Raw genomic sequence first — 21,536 nt, 5'->3', positions numbered from 1 at the left:
GATACATGTATAGTTCAACTTCACTTTAATCTTTAAGGGCTGAACTAACAATTTGTTTCATTACTAATGAATCTATTGGTTCTCTTTTCAACAAATACATCGTTTGCTCTATAAAACATCAGAAAACATCACATCACAATTTGCCAATAATATTTATATTTGGGAATGACAATAATATATCTGGTGATAGTCTTATACACACAGAATATATACTGTACATAAAATCACGTTTGGCTTCAAATGTGGTTATCAAATATATATAATATCATCGATCATCAGTCCGCCTCAACAAATGTTGATCTGACCAAACACAGTCCAGAGCCGAAAGATATGTAGTTTATTATGATGCAAGAAGAGGAAAAGCAGCAGCATGTCACAATTGAGAGCAACAAACAACCAGAGAACATTTTTTTTGGTTCTAAAAATGATTTAGATGATTAATCAATTAATGATCAGACTGTTGAAGCTCTGCATATGTAAACGTCTTGGAGAGCGGAACAATACATCATCACTGTATTTATATAGGCAACTTGTCAAAATGCACACACACGGTACACAACATCATGATTACATCTTATATGCAAGTCATTGACTTACATCACTCACTGTGATTATCACAGTAATTACTGTTTGTACATCATGTAACAATTACATTCATCTGCTAATAAACAGTCAATGAATCAGCAGGCAGACAGACAGACAGACAGATGATAGACAGACAGACAGACAGACAGGCAGGCAGGCAGGCAGAGAGAGAGACAGACAGACGATAGACAGACAGATGATAGACAGACAGACAGGCAGAGAGAGAGAGAGAGACAGACAGACAGACAGACAGACAGGCAGACAGACAGACAGATGATAGACAGACAGACAGACAGGCAGACAGACAGACAGACAGATGATAGACAGACAGACAGACAGGCAGGCAGATGATAGACAGACAGACAGACAGACAGACAGACAGATGATAGACAGACAGACAGACAGACAGATAGATAGATAGATAGACAGATAGATAGATAGATAGATAGACAGACAGATAGATAGATAGATAGATAGATAGACAGACAGATAGATAGATAGATAGATAGATAGATAGATAGATAGATGTAAATATAGAACAGAGAGTTTGATGCCTATGTGTTGAAGCTGGCTGTGCAGTGACCTTGTGTGTCCAGCTGCCTGCCTCCTGTTGGTGTTGGAGCAGAGGGATGTCTCCTGCTCTGTGCTGTGAGCTGTGTGCTCTGTGCTGTAGAGGGGCTGTTCCCTCACAGATCTCAGCTCAGTCCGTCCAGAGCAGCGGCGGGGATGAGCGCTGGGGACTAGGCGGCAACGCAACGACGCATTGAACAGGTAAGAGCGGCTCCAGGTCGAGCTGTAACCCGCCTGGCACCCAGCCGTCCGTCGGGACTTGTGTTTTCCTACATTTCACGACACATGCGGTCGTCAGAGGAGGCTGAGAGCAGCTGCTGCGAGTCGCACACAGAGGTGGACAGTCGCATCTGCTCTGCCTTCAACATTTCCAGCCGTCCCTCAACTTGAAGCCCAGCCAGCTGCCTCGGCTGTCCGGCTGCCTCTGCCTCCTGTGGCGGGATCAGAGCGCCGAGGAGCGGGCTGTGGCGCCGCGAGGACGCGGCATCAGAAGGTGAAGCGGTGGGAGGATGGAGGTCTTCATGGCTTCACTTGAAGCGAGTGTGCGGTGTGACTGCCACTGTTTGCGGACGCGCTCCTATCAGCTGAAGGTTAAAGACTGCTGATGGAGCTAGCTGGGCTAGCGTTAGCCCCGTGTCTGCTGAGGAAGAGAGGCCAAACTCCGTCCAAAAACGCAGTTTTAATTGTCCGAGCTCACCAGCAGAGGTTTCTGCCGAGAGGAGCGCTGATTCAGGACTGAAGGGGAAACACTGCGACCCGGGCTTGTGTTCGGTAACATTCTGTGTCACTCCAAACACCTATTACTTGTATACTGTTATAAGTTAGAGAATTGCTTCCCCTTCAGTCTCCTCAGCAGTATTTCTCCCACAGTGTGCCGTGATGGGCGATACTTGCAGCTGGAGTTATAAAACAGAGACTGTCTCATTGAAATACAGTCTGTATAGTGGGTCATTCATCCGCCGAATTTACCCGAGCACCTCTTACTGATCCGTAGGAGGTCTCCGGGCTTCACTCAGGTATGCATCTGCTCACTACTGCAACGAAACCTTAAACGGACAGATGTTTGAACGGAATTTGGCGTGCTTTCTGCTCGCATCTGTGAACTGCGCGCATTTGGGGGGGGCTGCTAGGCTAGTATGCTACGGCAGCAACCTGCAACGGAACCAGCGGGGCTAACGTCACGCCGAGCCTGTCAATCATTTCATAAGGACTCGGTGACAACGGTCGGGTCCAGTCCCGCAGCTCTCGGTCCCGGTCGGTGCTCAGGAGCACCAAATGGCGATGAAAAACGAGCTGCGAACAGCTCTTGGCAAATGGTTCGCTAAGTTTAGATTGCTTTGATGTGTGCGTGTTGTCACTCTGTCACACCTGCTGTTCGCATGATGATGATGATGATGATGATGATGGCTGCTGCTCGACCTCTCTTCTCCTTCCTCACGCAGCCTCCTGACCTCAACTGTGAACAGCCATCCTGCTGTCAGTGGCCTGAACCTGGTCGACGAGCTTTATATTGTGTTAATATTGAAGGAGCTGGAGCTAAACAGGGTTTTTACAGTGTGGTAATATTTAAAGAGTGGACGGATGAGACAGTGGCTGCAGCTCTTTGCTCATACCCCTCATTATGTCACAGTGTTAGCAAAACGCCTGATGACTTTAATTTTAGAAGCTCTTGTCCATGATTTGTTTCTGTCACACAGGGACCTCTAGAGGCCACATTATCAAAGATTTCACCTGCTCTGTTCAACTTACAGATGATACTGTGTAGTGTTTATGTGATCTGATTGTTTTGGTAGTGTCACTTATTATGGAAGCACTGTCGGAAGTAACATTGCCTGGACGTGATCTGCTCCTTCCTGCCAAGACCTTTCAGAGCTGGGTGAGCTTGCATCAGAAGCTGTTAGTGAAATGTCAGTAAAGGAGAGGAAGAACTTGCAGATAACAGCAGCTGACGAGTTGAAAAGGCTGCAAAACAGAGCCCAGATCAGCTCCGGCTAATGTGCATTTTCACAGGGAAACGTACGAAGGATCTTAAGTGTGTTATGCATTAGGTCTTTCACACATCCTTGAAAATGGGATGGTGTGTGAACACAAGGCCCTGCTAGATGCCCTGAGGGGGGGTGGGGTATGGCGGGACGGGGAGTGTATTAAGAAGGGAAGCAGCTCATTAATTCCTTCCAGCAGCAGAGGAAAGGGTTGGTCAGCGAAACTGGAGGGGCCCTCCACGGTCCACATGAGATGAGTCATACCAGTTCAACTTTCAGGAGTGGTCCACACAGCCAGCGATAAGTGTGGGCTCGGATGGCTTCCTGGTGTTGCAGGCAGCCTGGTAATCCCGGGGCTAGACTTTCCCTTTCCAGTAATCATGTGTGTGCATGAGTTGTTTTCGGCACGCATGACAGTCTTCCTCTCTCTGTCCACTCCGCCTGTCTTCAGCTTCATTTTCTAGGCCATCAAGAAAATGAGTTTCTCTGCCATTGGGTAGCTATAAGCAAAGCCTTTGAAAGTCATCTGATGTTTGCCCGGCTACAGGGATCCCCTCGGAGGTCCTGTGTGATGTCACATGTGATGTCAGAGCAGAGGTGACGCAGGCAGGAGGAAGGAGGCTGGTAGATGAAGCCAGCCAGAAACGTGTGAAAGCTACTGACATCTGCCAGTGTGGCTCTCAGAGTGAGAACGCAGGGCAGTGAATCTGAGGCCTGAAATGCACGTTAGTCTTATATATTGTTGAATAGCCGGTGGATGTTCACATGTCAGGCAGATGGCTGCCTGCTTTGTGATGTCTTTGTGTCAGGTTTATGTCAGTGCTCTGATGGAGCCCTTCAGAAAGCCCTCGTGTTTACATAGCCCTTTTCCAAATTCATCAGGCCATCTTTCATGACAATGTTTCATTCCACCTGTAATCTGCATCACAGCCATCTGTTGGCATAATTCCTTGTTACATCATATATATTTATATTAGAGGTGTGGAATTTCTCGGTTATAAGATGCATCGCCATGGGGACGCGGAAGATTCTGCATCGATGCAGTGACAGAGCATGAACTGGGGATAGCAGCCTATGTTGATTGTTGATTTTTCGGCCTTGCGTGGACAATGAAGTTGTAAAGTTCTGCTGCAGCATTGCTCTGATACGTTAACTTGTGGACGAGGAGAAATCACGGAGGGAGGCAGACATCAGCAGCAAATGACAACAAAAGCACCCAGTATTTTGAAAGCGGACATCCAGACATATATGATGTTGTGAACTAGGTGAGCCCAGAACTGGATGAGACACACTGTGTAAAATCTGCGTCACAAAAATAACCGACCATGTTTCACCCAGAGCTAACGTCTGCAACCATGAAGAATTACAGTGAGCCCTGCTAATCAGCCAAGAACTGAGGAGGCACTGTCGACTTTGCTGTCCAACTCTGATACCCTTTTCACACTGGACAAAAACCTAACAGCCATTGACTTCTGGCTTTTGTCTTCAGTGTGAATGTGTACAATCTGCATTTAATCCTGCGTCAATCGACTCTGCAGTAGTCACGGGTTTATCAGCTCCGGCTCCGATTGGCTGTGACGGAAACAAAACACCTGGGTAAGGCCGCTGGCTTATACTTTCAAATCCGCCTCTGTTCAAGCAGCGCTCGACCATCGTTCTGTCGGCACTGAGATTGAAAGAGAGACTGAGTGAAAGATATTAAATAAGTAACCACAGTTAGTGGCAGTAAGTGGCTTTCGAGATGTCTCACTCCTTAGCAACTTCTGTTATCAGCTCCAGAAAAAAATGATGTGTCTAATTCAAAAATGTTTTAAAATGTCTCCTGGATGTAGTCTCACGAGCTTTGTGATCTGCTGCTTCTACTGTTCCCTGACAAAAACTAAACAGAAAGGCAAACTCAAACTCTTACACTGGCAATAGAAAAGGAGTCAAGCGCCTATTTTTAGCGGCTGTACCTGCTTTTAAAAAAACCTCCATATACAAGCTAATTTTGGTGTAAAAGGTGTATAAGACAGGTGCGTGCAGCAGAGTCATGTTTGTGATGTTTGCCATAGTCTAAGATCTGCGATGTTCAAACAATACTTTTGTAGATTTTAGAGCTCGCTTGGTGCACTGCAGACAGATTGTTGTGCTTCATGTTATGTTTATGTGTTGCGGTGGGTCACATGCACACTGGCATTGGGATTGTGATTATGAAGATGCCATACATTGATGCAGCAAGGATGATTTGTCATTCTAATCACTGTCAGGTGAATCATAATCAAATTGAATCATGGCCAGTGGAGATTCACACCTCTAATATATATACATTATTTATACATGACAGCTTCAGATATCTTGATGAAGCACAGCATCTTGGATTTTGTCTCGCTGTGTTTATGGTGGATTCTACCTTTCCTTCTATAAGACTGTACAGGAGGCATGCAGAGTCCATCTGATTAGCAGAGAGCCAGCGTGTGCTAACCCTTTGATCACTGTGTTTCTAGCTGATAAAGCGTGCCACTGTCATCTCTAGCAAGCCCTGGACCTTGATAGACACTAATTACCATGAAGCCAGTTTGGCATGCTCAGAAACAGCATGGCTTGGGAATAGTTCAGTGCAGGTGAAGCCTACTGTGCTTCATAACAGTGCCTCCTAATAACCTCTGCTTTATGTTTTTTTTTCTTCCTTAATGATAAGGTAATTGTCAAATGCTGGCAGTAGCTGTGCTGTTTGAATCTTCCTCCACATGCGAGAGTTGGATGCATTCAGTCGAAGGAGATCTCATGACGTCAAATTTCAGCTGACGTGAGTTAAGCCTGCTATACAATGGAAAATGAGTCCGTTGATATAATTACCCTCATTGTCAGTGTCTTACTGGTTGCTGCACGTCGTCGCCTTGTGCATTAATGAGCTATTAGCTGTACTGTTCTGGTGCGTAAGCTCGTTTGTTATTGAACATTTTCCTTCAAACACTGATACTGCATGGGATAAATGTTTGGCTGGACTACTTTGCGACAGTCTGAAATGAATAAGAACCAGACCGTACTGTTCGAGACTGTGATGTGTTGGAATATGGTGGAATAAAAACAACACCCCAACACCACAGCACCCCCACCCTGTCCCATCCTGCCTTTGATTTAGCTGCCAGCAGAGTCTGCCTGTAATAAGTTTTGGACTGAGGCAATGCAGCGGGAATATCTCAGCGGCCCACATGCTATTGTCTGTGAGCTGCCATTCACAAAAGCAAAACAACTGTTGCCATGGGATACGCTCAACAAAATAACGTAAGTGGGTGTTTTTTGGCTAAACCTTTCCACATGAGCTAATTGACTCACAATGCACGGGCCCAGCCTGTCGCTACTCTCCACCAGGAGGGCGTGGATGCTTGGGAAAGCACATGGTTTGCAACGTGGTGATGAGCTCTCTTCAGTGAAATCTTTTGTTGTTTGTATCATGCAAGCAGATGTTCACGTGATAGTTTACAAACCTGATTTTAAACCTCCATTTTCCATCGTCATAATAGTGATTTAATTGCCTTAAACTGCATGGCTCCTAAGCCCAGTGGGATTTTTCTGATGGATGGTGGGTGTCCAGAGGGCATATAGCTCCCTAGATAATATGCCTACACTTTATGTTGCTGAGTTACAGTCTACCTGAAGTGGAGAACATTGTGCTTCCTAGAGGTCAGTGTGTGGTAAAATATGGCCTGAGGTGTGGAGCTGTTCATTCCTCTGGCCTCTAACGTCTTTCCTCAGGACAAACGGAGAGCCTGATTGGAAACATTTGCGACACTGTCGGCTCTCCTCCGTCCCCGCAACGACGCACTTCCTCAGGAAGAGAGACGGCACAGTGATGTCACATAGATAAACAATGTGCGGACCATTGCTGCTTGCTGAATGTGATGGGCTGTCATCCCTGAGAAACCCCTGTGCGTGCACAGTCCTAACAGATGCGGGCCAGAGACTAGCCAAGCACACGCCCACTTGGGTCAGTTGTTATAGATCCAAGGTGACTGGGAACAATGTGGCGGCGAGGTGCGGCTCTTGTGGAATATTTTTGGAAGCAGGCTAATCGTCTTTTAGGTTCCAGGCTCTGGTGTATGAGATTTCTTTTGTTGTGGTGTTTTTATGCTGGAGCCTGTTAAATCCAGATTTGTTTTTGTCTTCACTTTTCGGAGGGATGTGCTATTTTAACACATCTGTGTCTTCTTCAGGACAACATTAATCACTGTTACTCACTTTGTTTTGACCACAGGGCAAAAAAATCTGTTCTTCTACTTTTTGCTTCTTTTTACACGGACCTTCACCACTACTGACTATTTATAAAGTTTATTAAAATAGCCTGTAACCCATGCTTGCAATCTGGACTATATACTAACACCCTGTAACTCTGCAGTTCTGTCCTCCCTGAGGCCTGATCTAGGTTTCTGTCCTGCATTGTCTGCCATCCATGCTGTCCCTCTGCTTCCTTTCCTCCCCACCTCCCAACTATGCCCTCATCTCAGTTGGGCCATGAATAAGGAGCTGACACCAAACTGTCAACCTGCAAGCTGTCATGCCCCTGCAGCCTGCCGCTGGTGTAACCCCCCCCCCCCAACAAAAAAACCTGCAAAAAATGCTTGTACCTGTTTTTAATAAACAAGGCCTTGACAAAAGTTCACTTGACCTCAAAGGCAGTGGCCTTGCATGTGTGACTAGGTATTAAATGTAAATGATATTACACTAGTAGTGTAGAGTGGCTGATTGGAGAAAATGCGGAGGCTGGTGTGAGGGTCGTCTGTAGGGAACCGACAGCCCTCATGTGGTTCTATTTATTTTTAGCTTACTTTGCAGCATAAGTTATCCATAAACTGTATCATTAATTTCTCTCTTTGAGTGAGCCATGTCATTAAAATGCAGCAGATCTGCCCTTTTTTTCCAGTTGCCAAATTCAAGAGCCTGTAATGCCAGTCTTTTGCACACAAGAAAGCATTGTAGCGAAACACAATGTTGTTGTGTTTGGGGGGATGAAAGCCGGCCATTGTTGCATACCGTTGCTTGAATCCGAGGTTTTATTTGATATAAAATGGGTAATTCCATTGCGTAACGGCATTAGCAGTATTTAAACCGAGCTTGTCATGGGAAGGAAGGAGCGGGGCTGGGTTATGGGTGGGGGACTGAATGAGGGCAGGTCACTTTACCGGAGGAAATCCTCACTTTTACTGACGATGGATATAATCCTCATTTAGTGATGACACCAAGAGAAATTGCCTCAGATTAAGGGTTTAGCTAGATTAGATAGCATATGGATGTGCAGTTAAGACAGGTTAATGTGCAGCTATCATAACGAAAGTGAATTATCATATTAATAAACATAACCCTTGACCTCAGGCTCACTTAATTAAGCCTTTGCCTGACTGGAGGGATAGTCTTCATCTACAGGAAGGAAAGGTGATAATGCCAATCTGACTGATCTTTCAGTATGATACTGGCTTCTGGTGTTGGTTCTTCATTTAAAATATCAAAGATGTTTCTATTGTAGAGAAAAATCTTTATCAGGTGGCTTTGGTTGAATAATCTGTAGTGACAAATGGCCACAAATATTATCATCTTTACTTCCATTTTGCTTGCTTTTACAGATTTTAAGGGACACTACATGACATATTGAACATGGTCACTGGCCTGCTGCCCAGCTCAAGTTCAACCACAGTTCATGGAGTAACACTCAATGAAAAACTGTATGTCCCAGGTCCACATGCTCATCTGGAAGCAAATGACGTAAACTGAAAACCCCCTTTTTTTGGCATCGACATTGTTCACAAGAACCCTTCTTTCAAACGCAGAATTAGCCTCTCCTTGAGGAGATTACTCAAAACGCAAATGGAAAGAGTTAAACTCAACAAAAGTATTAACTGGGTAAGCGCCAAGAGTCAATCCTCCAAAACTAACAGGTTTAAGGTTTTAAATGAAAAAGATAATCGTATTAGAGAGCCAGACATACAAAGAGAGCGGCATTTCACGGTCTTGGATCCCGTTAATCACCTGGTAGGCTATCCTAGGGTTCAGGTACAAGGAGGAGGGGGGATGGGAGGAAAGGAGGGAGGGAGCAGGAGGAAATAAAGTGGGGTAGTGATTCTGCCCTCTGAGTCAGGACTCCTTTCCTAGATGGATTTTTTCATCTCTATGGGACTATCATGGCAAAACAAACGCTAAGAAGCTAAACAAATGCAAATCTGTTTGCAGCTGAATACATTTTGGTGAGGCTGTGTTGGCCGTCTGTTTTTCAGAACTGAAAACAAGCAATTTGGCTCTGCCATTCAACAATCATAGTGTGATTGGCTTTTAAACTGTCTGAACAGCATTTGATTCTGGCAATGAGTCTCACGCTGCTGTTCCTGAATGCCATTTCTTATTAAGGACAGCCAGGTTGTTGGCAGTCTGTTTCAGTGGAGAGTATTGAATGAGTGGGCTGCAGCAGCATCTGTCCTGTCGACAAGGCAGCAAGCATGACTTCATCAAGGGCATTACATCATGAGCAGATGCACCCCGGGTACCATCAATTCGATTCCTCACCAGTCCTTGATACTAACACTAACAGTCATTTCTTGGGAAGAAAGCAAAAGTCATAATGCTAATTTACCTTTAAATCACTGTAGAATATGTAATTGCAGTGTTCCTTGCTCTACTGCTTTGTGGGAAGCTTTGTCAAAATTGGTGCCTGTAAAGAAAACACATAAAAACTGCTATTGTTTAAATTATTGATTCGTTTTGTTAATTATTTTCTTGATTAATTGTGAACTCGAAAATGTGAGAAAATAGTGACAAATTTTCATCACAGTTTCCCAGAGCCCAAGGTGACTTCTGTACGTTTTGTCCAACAAACTGTCGAAGCCCTGAATATACTCAGTTGGCTATCATAGAGGATTAAGGAAACCACCTGAATATGCAAGAAATATGCAAACCCTTATCCAAGACGGAATTTTTTTAGGGCATATAGCTGAGAAAAAAAAAAAATCATCCTCATCCTTTTAGACTCTAACCATAACATACTTTTGAGATGAGCAGAAGATGTCGAGAGAGAGGATGTGGAGGTGAGCAGAGAGGAATACAATCCCCCAGCTGCCTCATTGATGCAAAACATGAGCAGTGCTTGGCTGCGAACAGCTACCTTACAGCCACTGTATGGAAGTCTACAGGGAGCCCACTGTAAACAGTGACATTTCACTGCAGCACCAGCAGCCTTCTGAAAGTCTTGTCGCCACTGATCATCATGCTATTGACGGTTGCTTTTGAGGGTGTTTTGTTTACCTCCCAGTCCTCCTCAGTACTGGACATGGATGGGTTTGGTGCCGGTGATCGGAGATGGAAAGAAGGTTGTTGCTAGGAGGACTAGGGCAGACAGTTAGGAAGGCGGGTGATCTCGGTTTTGTCGTCGCGGCTTAGAATTTGGGTTTGGGGTCCTTTTTTGTTTAGTCCTCTCAACTGTCTATATGGGTTGGGACCCTTGACTGGACACGGGTAGCGGGGATAATGGTTTTATCGTCACCTTCTTTTCTCTGTCTCTCTTCCTGTCTCTTCATGTCGTCCCCCTCTGTCTTTTTTTCCCAGTGATGGCCTCAGCTGCGCAGCTGTGCCGGTGATCCTGCCGCTGCATGTAGGGAAGAAGCAGAGACGCCTTGACAACCGACCTACCTTCCTCTCTCTCTCAAAAAAAAAAAAAAAAAACGTAGAGAAAGGAAAAAAAGAAAACACACCAGCATAAACAAATGCGACCATGTACAGCGTGGAGGACCTCCTCATCTCTCATGGATACAAGCTGCCCAAGCATACCACCTCCTCCTCCACCCCTACCCCAGCCCCAGCATCCTCATCCCGCCAGGCTCCCTCGTCCTCACCGCCGTCCTACAGCAAACACCATGAAATCCTGGAGAACATGCCCGGCCCCAGGACAGTGAACGGCTATGAAAGAGGGCCCATGGTGCCCTATAGGAATGGTGGCGGAACCAGGCAGCCACAAGCGTATGGCGGTGGCTGTCCCAACAACAACAACGAACCCAGGGACAGGAGCCAGTCCAGGCGGGAGGGGGAGAACCGGAGCCAAATTGACACCCACTCGTTGGGAGAGTCGCTAACCTCAGACAGCGGGTAAGACACAGTCTGGGCTGCACCTTGAGAACAGTGATGTGCTCCAGTGTGATCGACCCTTTTGCATGTTCTGTCCTGGTTATGGTAGCCCTCACCCTTTATTGATAAATGACACAGTCATTCATTGTTATGGTGCTTTGATGGAGCAGATTAATGAAATTAGATAAATCATCAAAGAGTTTTGCATGGGGATTTTGCAACTACCCAATACTGCCGCTCAGCCCCTTTTGCCATCTTTCTCTCTTTCCCCTTGTGTATAACTTCCTCTAATTTCATCGCTATTTCCCTCTGTCCTCCTCTTCTCAGTCAAGTCTTGTTTAGAGGAGGAGGGATAATGTGTGTTGGAGTCTTAATCTGCCACACGGGACCGTGGAGTTGTAATCAAAACAGCTTTTCGGCAGCCCTGTGTGCCCCATTTTAGTATGCCCAGTTCAACACATACAAGTTGACAGATATGTGAGGATACCCTTTTCCCCATTGTACCCCCAAACATAAGCAATATGCATAACCAGCTTCCACTGTATCACAAGCATTATACCTACTTATATAAGGCATACCCCATCAATAATACAGGATTCTTATATGGTTTATTTAAATATGTATATGGAGGATAGGCTATATTTAGCTTAGTCTGGAGTTATGCAATTGAAACCCTCTCGGGTAGGGACTGTTAGAACGTATGATGCTTCCAGAGATAGCGTCAGGCTGCAGCCGATTTATTTTTTCCTGAAAATAGGAATGTTTAGTTTGCCTATTTGCACCAGTTCAGGGGGTTAGTGTGCTGTAACTGAGACAAAGTCAATACAGCTGTTCCCATGTCCACACAATTAGGCAGGCTTGTCAGATTTTTTCCCTTTTTCTTTACATTTTGTTTGGCTGACTTTCTTTTTTTTCCTCTAATCCCTTTTGCCACCAGCCAGTGACAGAGCAACTGAAAATAATCAAATGACCTTGAATAATGTCAGTGGTTGTGACAGTGTTTTTTCACTTTTGGGTTTTATTCTTTGAGACCAGTAATCCGCATTTTCATGTCGCTGCTCTGCCAGTGCTATCAGAGCATTCTATTGGGAGTGTGGGAATTGCTAAGACATATGTTCTGTGATTTCAGTCTGTTGTTTGTTCATCCCTCTTTTTTCCTCTGATCCAAATCCGTTTTGCCTGGCAGCTTGAGTTTAGATAAGGAACAGGCCTATCTTGGCATTCCCATTAGGCAGTGCTACTTAGACCCAATTAGACTAATGATGGTAACCCATCTTACATGAGATGTCCTTAAATTTAGAGGATTGGTATTGCTACCCCCCCTTCCTCCAGCAAACATCTCTGGCCAGTGATGATCATGGATGGAAATGTCAAGGACACTCAGTGGCCTTGGCCTCGAGGGGTAGTACACATGTGCATGCGTCTCGTTTGCATTGTCAGTCAGTCAGTCACTCCACAAATAGCCTGAAATGAACAGGCTGTATGCAGAGACCCATTGCGTCTTGTTGTCAGGTCTGCTATCAAACATCTTCTCAAAGACACGGCAGGAGCTTTCCCTACATAGGTTTTGTGAAATGCTTCTCATTTTCTCAGATTTGAAGCTAAAGAACAGTGCAATAGAGAGATTGTCAATGAAATGTCCTCTAAATTGCTGATCTGTCTTGGAGGACATCCGGGACTAACAGCCACAGTGTGTCATTGTGTAATGTGTTCATTATGTCCCATAGGAAATCACAATTACCAGACACTGCACTGCTACTCATGATCATCTGTCTCCATCTAGTGGGAGATTTTTTTAATCTGTCCACATTGTAGTCCACATCAGTGATTATTTTGCCTCTTATTCTTTGAAAGGTACATAATTGTTTGCATTTAGTAAATGTGAAAAATATTAAAAGTGCTTAGCTTCACATTGCACATTGCATTGGCTCATCTTTGAACCAACAAAAAAAACCCTCAAAGGATCTTAAAGGTCAGGTTATGTTCCAAACGATCTAGTTAATTCAAAACATATTTGATGGATACTTGATTGATGGTAAAAGTGTAATGGCTGTTTTGAATGGCTATACACCGAGGCTGGCTGAACTGCTTGCCATCATCGATCAAATACGAGGATAGCTGCAGACAGTTTTGAGCAGTCTTTCATGGATAGAATTCATTGTTTTGAACATGAAAAGGGACAAATGTAACAGAAGTAACAATAAAAAATTAAATTAAAAACATTTAAATAAAAAAGCCTTAAGCCAGTTCTGACATTGGAAAGGTGTATAGAGGAATGGGGTTTGAGACACTATTTGACCATCCAACAGGCGCTTAGATTGAAGTGTACCAACAACTTTATTTGTGTGTGTTTCCTCACAGATTCTGTGATGGCACCAGAGGTCCTCAGTCACAGTCCAAGGACGTGTCGTACTGGAGGAGGAGAGGCCAGGACTTCACTGTGTTGCTGGACTATGCTGACTTCAGAGAGCCCCATGGAAGTGGGCAGGGGGTTTATTGTAGGCCTGAGGGGTCTCAACAAGCAAGAGGCCAAGAATTGTCTGCAGAGGAGCGTCAGAGGGCGGCTCAGGAGAGGCAGCGCTGGGCAGCCCAGGCCCAGGCTCAGGCGCAGGCTCAAGCGCAGGTCCAGGCTCAGGTACGCTCTAGAGAGAGGGAAGCTGCCCTCCATCAGTGGAGGATGGTGGCTGAGAGGAAGTGCCAGAGCCTGGGGACAGATGAGTGGCGTCCAGCTGTGAGCTTTGGCCGCCAGCTGTCACAGAGTGAGGGTGAGCGTTGGGCACAGGAGCAGCAGCGGCTCCATGCCAGGACACCAGAGGGCATGGTAGTCCACCCCAGGACCAAAGCCAAATCCCAGTCCCTGCCCAGGATGCTGCAGCCTGAGAGCCTGCAATATGTGGACATAGCCTCCTCCGGACAGGAACTGTACAGGCGGGTCAATGGCCACCCACTGTCACACCACGACCTGTACAGGGCGCCCCGCTGTCCGGAGAATGGCAGGCCGGCTAGTGCCAACCAACTCTCAATGACACCAAAGCCCCGTTTCACCCGACCCCCAAGACCTCCGTCCTATGAGATGCACCAGCAGATCAGGGGAAGCTGTGAGGTGTTGTCTGGGAGAGACTCAGTGATTTCCCAGTCCAGGGACAGAACGCCTCTTCCCATATCAAGGACAGTTGACCCCCAGTTGGACTATTTTGCACAGGACTCTGGACCTCCAGGATACATCCCTCCTCCATCATATAAAAGAGCTCCAATAATGGGAGGGGGGCGCCGGGGATATGGGGAAATTGCTGTTGACTACAGGTAAACCGCTGTTTTCTTTGTGTTAAGTTGATGTAAGAAATGTGATAGCTCTGGGAGTACAGATTATTCAGATATATCTACCATTTCAAGACAAAGGAATGCTTTAAAGGGACTACTTTTTTTATATATATATCAGGCCCAATCCAGATTGGGATGTATCTCTCCAATTGGGGTTTGTGTTATCCAGTAACAACAGGGAGGCTCAAAGCTTCTCTAGATAATTTACTGTTATAAGTTCTCTGGGGATATCTGTTAGAGGTGGGTGCAATTCATCGATGTGGCGATGCATCGCGATGCTTCACGTGACGATTCGGCATCGATTAATTAACGTCGATGCTTTGCTAGGTCTGCACATTTAGACAGAAGGCGGCAAATTGGCGGTCTGTTTTGGTCTGCCAACTTGACGCCTCTGAGGGTACACTTACTACCACCTCCATTGCTATCTAAATCCGAGGCGTCAATGTGCCGGCAATTGCGGGACATGGGCGGAGGTGTCGATAGCGTGCACTGTTGTGCGACCCGCAGCCGGGAGTTTTAAAACCAGGAAACAGCTGATCACAGCAGTCAGTTCATCACTTCATCCGCGGATGTCAAGATGAGCAACTGGAAAGCCGCTGAGATCCGGGAGATGCTACCGTCTCCTCGGTCTCTGTAGCTGACAGCTAGCGGACACAACCAAACAGCTAGTAGCTGCTGACTGTCAGCTGTTGTGTAGCGGCAAGCTACGAACGGTCGCTACTTTCAAATTAAAAGCCCCCCGCTAAGAACCCAGCTCTAAAATCCAAGGGGGTGCAATGTAAAGCTCTTATTTTGAAGACAACTTTGTTGTCACTGATCACTGCCCAACTTCGTGCTTCACGCCACGTCACGTCACATGTTTACGCCTCATTAAATCCAGGGCTTGACTGTTTTCAGTGTTTTCCGCCCATAGAGGGGGCTCTCCTGCAAGTGGAGCTTTCCCTGGTCAAAGTTAAGTAGGTCAAAGTGCAAATGTTTACATAGTCATAAAATAAAATATTTTGTGTCTTTGAAAAATACAAGTCAAATGTTCAAAAAACCTTGTTATTTACTTTATGAGTGTAGTTTTAGAGGAACTGAGTTAATTGATAGGCTATTTATTTACAAATATAGCCACAGATGAAGACAAAATCAATCTTGTATGGAAAAAAGCATTAAAAATTGCAATAATCGAAGAATCGTGGCCAATAATCGAATCGAAGCTCCCATAATCAAAATCGAATCGAATCGTGAGGTACCCTTGTTGGAACACCCCTAATATCTGTTGATATTTATATCTCCTGTGCAATGAAGGTATACCCTGTGTTGTATTCAGGAAATAAGCTCCAATTCTATTGAGTCCATTTGCTAAAGTAGTTGCCAACTTGCTAAACAGATACTGGAGTATATAAGTAAAATTTGCTTTATTAACATCACTTAAATCTTTTCTTTAAGCCCTCACTCTTTATGTATTCCCTTTGTGTTGTTGAAGTCACTGCTGCTTAGATAAAGTGCAACTGTGCTGTTTTTACATAGGTACAGAGGGGATGTGTACCAGCAGATACATGTGGCTCCAGATGGATCACACTGGTTCGCCAGACATCCAGCTGGCTCCTGGCCTGATCCCCAGAGAGAGAGGAACATGCCTGGGCAGAAGCAGCTTTACCCGGTGTATACAACCCAGGAGCACCCTGGTGGAGGGATCCAGTATATCCCCTTTGATGACCCCCGCATTCGCCATATTTCCTCAGCCCTGGGTGGCAACTCCCTGACGGACGCTGACAAGATCCGCCACATCCGCAACGAGCTTCCCAGCGTCACCGTGTCGGAACCTGTATCCGACGACAGTGCCTTTTTGCCCCCGCCATTGGGGCCTTTCATCGCTGCCAAACTGGCCAATGATCCTAACCAGACGTCTTCTAGCAACTTCGACAATGACAATAACAGGTGGCACAGTGATTTGCACAAAGAGACTGTCGATAACTTCCCAGCAACTGACCAAAACTGCAACAACAGATATCCCAAAAACCAACGTCCTCCTCCATCTCCCTCTTCAGCTTTCCAGGCCCCATTAACAAGGACGTCTTCTCACCAGGGGTCCAACTCAGATCAGGTCTTTGCAGAAACCATCACCCAAGTGAAGAAAATTGCCCCAGATTCAGGGCCAGAGAACAACAGAAACACGAAGAGAAGAGTGAGTGAGACCATCTTCTGCCTTGTGTCTGTCCCTGTTCACACACCGACTAACATTAACAAAGACTTAGCGGCAGATCAGAACAACAATGAGACAATGCCAAGCCTGACTGTCACCAGTGCAGACACTTTCGCTGTGGGCCTCAAAGAGAGCCTGAATGTGCGGAGTAAGTCTGTGAATGAGATGCCCATCAGACCCCACTACTCTCATTTTCACACCAGCAGCACATCCTCAATGAGGAACTACAAGAGGGCTCCTCTAAGGAAGGAGATAATAGATGCCTGGGCACTTCAAGCCAATGAAGACAAAGAGTTATGCTATGCTGGGTCCTGGCCTGGAAATCAGTACCGTAACCAGGAAACACAGACTGGATCACCTTTGACAGTGGTGAAAAGTCCAGAACCACAGAGTCCTCCTGGGGGTAAAGAGCCTATTCAGTCTGTCTCTGACATAGCCACAGACAGTGGTCTGGGGACAGACACTAGCTCCCCTTATGGTTACCCCATGGCAGGCCAGAAAAACCTTCATCTCTCTAGCAACAGCGCCTTCTCCCGTCTCAGCCTCAGCCCAACACAACCGTCATCACTTCAACCCTCACATCAAGACCCATCCTTGCCATCAAAAACACAGGATCAAGAGGACCAGCAGCCATCATCTCCCAGGAAGAGCAGCTCCAGTCCCCCAGAGAGTGCAGAGCAAGTGGCCTTTGGTCAGTTCCTCTTAAAGCCAGTGAACCGACGACCCTGTGATGCCATTGGTGAACTGGAGAGCATTAATAAGGAAATGGAAGACACAATCAGCAAGAGACCCAATGTTGGTCAGTGCATTGACGATATAGATGGGTTGAATAAGAGATTAGACCAGTTTAAATCAGGAGCACATTTCAATGCTGGTCCAGAACCAGGCAGAGAAGCCATCAGTCTTCCTCCAATGCACATAGAAAAACCCAACATAAAAGTCAGATCAAGATCCTTGGCTTCTACCGCTGATCTGGACTCCATGGACATTAGGAGTGCTTTCTCCAGGCCACAGGCCAACAGCATACCACCAACAAATGAGTTATCATTACTCCTCAACCCGAGTCCCAGAGACACTTGCCTTCCACCCTCATTACCCCCACATAGTGAATCAAACCTGCTCTATAGACAGGACATCCCAGTCCCTCAGGAGTCCTTGCTTCGGGATGTGGGGTTAACAGTCTACACAGAGACTCCTGGTGGTCCTGGGGAGCCAATGCACCGCTCACTCTCAGTCCCATCTCCACTCGATCATAAGGAGCTTAGTCAGTCAGTGCAGCTGTTGTATGAGTGCAAGACAGCTCCTGTTCAATATAGTGGTAGTCCTGAGCACAATACAAATAAAGAACTTCAAGCTGAGGTAAAGAGAAATGCTAAGTCAGACAACATTCCACCATCCAGGGGTGAGGTGAATTTAAGGATCTGTAGGAGCAGGAGTGAAAACAGCAGATCACCTCAGAAGGAGGGGTCACCACATATCACTAGGTTGACCAGGGAGGTTTCTTTTGTGTTTGGGATTGATGATGGTGATAAGAGATACGCCATGTCTGAGCCTATGACCTATAAGAATGAGTCAACCATAGCAGATAGGCACCTGGAGAACTTACTAATCCAGGAGAAAGCCAATTCTTTACCTGCAGAGGATCTCAGCAATCTGTATGAGGTCAAATGTGCAAAAGGTATCCCTGAAAATGAATCCATTGAGCAAAGGGCTGCTAGGATCCTGGGTATATCCGTCCCAGTGGAAGCCTTGGGTGTGGCTGACAAAGAGTCAGAGGACAACCAGGACGATAAAGATACCACTGTAAGTGAGAAACTACAAAGTCAAGGTGAAGAGACAGAGCAGGTGATAGAAGAGTGTGAGCAAGTCATAGAAGAGAGCCTGATTGTCGAGGAAGCAGAGACAGAGGAGGTCAAGGAAACAGGATCAGGAGTGGACCATGAAGAAGGAGAAAGACAAAAGCACAGTAGCAACCACAGTGATGGTGACGACAATGAGGACACAGAGATTCAGTCCCTGGTGGTACTGGACATGCCTGAGTTCCCACCCAGTAAGCTCCACCTATCCCTGCCTGTGACCCCTGATGAGAAGCTAGCACTTAGCATGTGCAGTGTGGAGAAGAGGGGGCGAGGTGGAGCTTGCAAACTAATTGAAAACCTGCAAGATAAGCTAAACACTTCCGCTCCTTCATCTGCTACATCTTTGGGCAGGTCAACCACAGACAGGATGGCCCATCTGAAAGAGCTGGACTCAGTGTCTCAAATGAGACGCCTCAGCAAAGGGTCGGACTCTGAAGAGAGGGATGGTAGCAGAGAGGAGACTGAAGATCAGGAAGAGACAAAGGAGGAAGCTCTCAAGCAACCTGAAGAGGAAGAGGCTAATACCGTTGAGGCAGAAGGAGGGAAGGAGGATGAAAACCCTGACGAACACAAGAATGCATATGAAACGCATGACAAGTTGGGAGATCCTGAAGAAGCTTGTAAACCTAAAGAAGAGGTGAATGAAGAGATATGTGAGGAAGAGCAAAGACATGAAGAGGAGACAGAAGAGATGAATGTTGAGATTACACTAAAAGCAGAAAATGAAGGGAGTAAAGAAGAGGTTGTTGAATTAAAATCAGATGAGCCAGAAGAAGAGGTGGAGCTGAAATGTGTGGAGGATGACAAAGAAAAGCCTGTGGAGATGGGCAGAGATGGGCAGACTTTGGCGGACGTCACTAGAGCTGAGGTGGCACAAGGCACGGAGGGAGAAAAGTTGCCCAAACCAAAGCAGCGCACCAGGCTCAAGAAGCCTCCCCTGCTTCCTAAACCTCGCAGTGTTCCCAAGAGAGAAATAACGCTCCCACTCAGCTTCAGCACTGGGACCTGTGGCCCCTCGAATATGGAGGATGAAGAGATGCTCCCTGTCTCAGGTAGGCACAAAGGAATTAAGACATGAAGCTTATATATGCTTGTTTTGCCATTAGAATGAGCAGTATCACACTATATTATGGCTATTAGCTATGTATAAAATAGGTTAGACTCTCATTCTGTTGGTGATTGCTTGATCTTTTGGAAAAATTTGCTTTCTTTCTGAGTGTGAGTTAGTAATAGTGATATCAGTGTTGTGTCTTTGCATTAAGTGCTGAGCTTGAGTGGGTATGGGGTGTGCCTACCTGTGCACAAGCAGAATGTAAAGACTTCATGGATATAGATTGGTTATGTGTTGGAGCGATTCCTTAACATACTCCTATGCAGCACCTCCAGCTATATTGTTGGGTTTGGTATATCGGTTTTGTCTTGGTTTTGCTGAGAAGTAGTTCGAGCACATAACTCCTAAAATTACAAATTGTAGTTTTTACACATCTGTGTGTGTACTGTATGTATTAAACAAATGAGATACAACAGGATCATTAGTAAAGAGGTGTTTGTAGGTTTTTAATCAGCAGGTCTTGAGCCATTTCCTACCTGCTTCCAGTCTTTATGCTAAGCTAGGCTAATCACTGACTATAATAGCTCCATATGTAATGCATAGACACGAAACCGCTATCAATCTTCTTATCTCATTCTTAAAAAGAAAGATTATAAGCATTTTTTCAAAATGTTCAGTTATTCATTTAAAGGTGCCCTGTGCAGTTTACAAAGACAGCCAATACTACGTTCCTGCAGTAGCGGAGGCTGCACTTTCAGGACCACAGTTTCAGGACCCTAGTTTAATACTTTTTGTTAAAGTTTTGAAGGTTTATTCCACCCATGTGAAATCATTGACAGAATAATGTCACCTATGCAGTCTTTGTGCATTGGCACAATACAAACCAAACAGGATCCCACATCAAAAGATTGCTCTGTAGTACTGTGTACTGTTGGCTGAAAACTCCACAGCGAACCTTTCATTTCCACCCTTTTCAGGGCAAATTATATTGTTCTGACTTGTTTTGGATTGTGTTGTCTCATCTTTTCAATCTCGCTTTTCTCATCAGACTCCTACGACCCCAGTCGAGTGGAGAGAGTGTAACCTCTGACACTGCCTTCACCACTGTGGAAATCTGTCTTTCTCAAGTTAACAGCTTTTTCCAACAACAAAGGCTTTCATCTCACCTCACGACTTAGTCAGCTGTGACCCCTCCAATATTGTTACACATTACTTCTCACAGAACTGACTGTCCTGGTGCTGCGAGAGCATTTTTACAGCCAAATAAAGGCACTGCTGGTGCCAATTCTCCAGGCCTTTTCAACCTCGGCGTCCTCGTCCTTCCATTCTCTCCACCTCTCAGAAAGTTAATTTGCTCAAGCAAGCAGACTTCCTTCTTTTGAAGTTGTCTTCTTTTGCTTTTGGAGAAATGCATGTCATTATTCCCGTCTGCACTTGGGCTCCTTCTCGAGCTTGGGTGTTGAAATATGAATGTAAAAGTGCTTCTGCTCAACAAACAAAAGAAATGTAACAGATAAAACAACAAGAAGGCAACAGTATTGCATTACAATCAGTATTATTAACCACACCAAATGTAAATAAGAAAGAGTTATAAGATTTTATGAAGAATATAAAAAAATCAATTTAAGACATTTAATTGCTGAAGAAATGTATATTTTCTTATCTATGTTAAGAAAAGACTAGATTTTTGGAAGTGTAGTCTTTGGGTGTGCTACTAATGAAACCCTGTGCTCTTTATTCTTATACTTGTGTGATAGAGAATGTACTCAGAGAGTCTGGATTGCAATGAGAAACACTGTGGTCCTTGAATAGTTTCACTCAAGAGCAATATAGTCGTCTTATACGAGATGTTTGTGACATGATTTGAGTAGTAAGTCTCCATTTCAAGGAGC

At 45.4% G+C, this 21,536-nt stretch overlaps 1 protein-coding gene across 5 annotated transcripts; it reads left to right on the top strand.

Annotated features, from left to right (window-relative positions):
- The first annotated feature begins 1,068 nt into the window (after positions 1 to 1,068).
- jcada (junctional cadherin 5 associated a) lies at positions 1,069 to 20,947 on the top strand. Of its 5 annotated transcripts, XM_084340230.1 has the most exons (6): positions 4,177 to 4,402; positions 5,818 to 5,925; positions 10,707 to 11,243; positions 13,584 to 14,525; positions 16,059 to 19,645; positions 20,693 to 20,947. In XM_084340230.1, the coding sequence occupies exons 3-6, from the start codon at positions 10,873 to 10,875 to the stop codon at positions 20,725 to 20,727; spliced, it is 4,935 nt and encodes a 1,644-aa protein (XP_084196356.1). In that variant the 5' UTR covers positions 4,177 to 4,402; positions 5,818 to 5,925; positions 10,707 to 10,872; the 3' UTR covers positions 20,728 to 20,947. The 5 variants fall into 5 exon arrangements, with proteins under 5 accessions (XP_084196354.1, XP_084196357.1, XP_084196358.1 ...); XM_084340228.1 differs by lacking the exons at positions 4,177 to 4,402; positions 5,818 to 5,925 and adding an exon at positions 1,069 to 1,356; XM_084340231.1 differs by lacking the exons at positions 4,177 to 4,402; positions 5,818 to 5,925 and adding an exon at positions 1,374 to 1,648.
- The last annotated feature ends 589 nt before the right edge of the window (positions 20,948 to 21,536 follow it).

The sequence above is a fragment of the Pagrus pagrus genome (genome assembly GCF_965226575.1).
Source record: "Pagrus pagrus genome assembly, chromosome: 20".
Classification (NCBI taxonomy): Eukaryota; Metazoa; Chordata; class Actinopteri; order Spariformes; family Sparidae; genus Pagrus; species Pagrus pagrus.
This window is presented reverse-complemented; position numbering and strand designations above follow the sequence as displayed.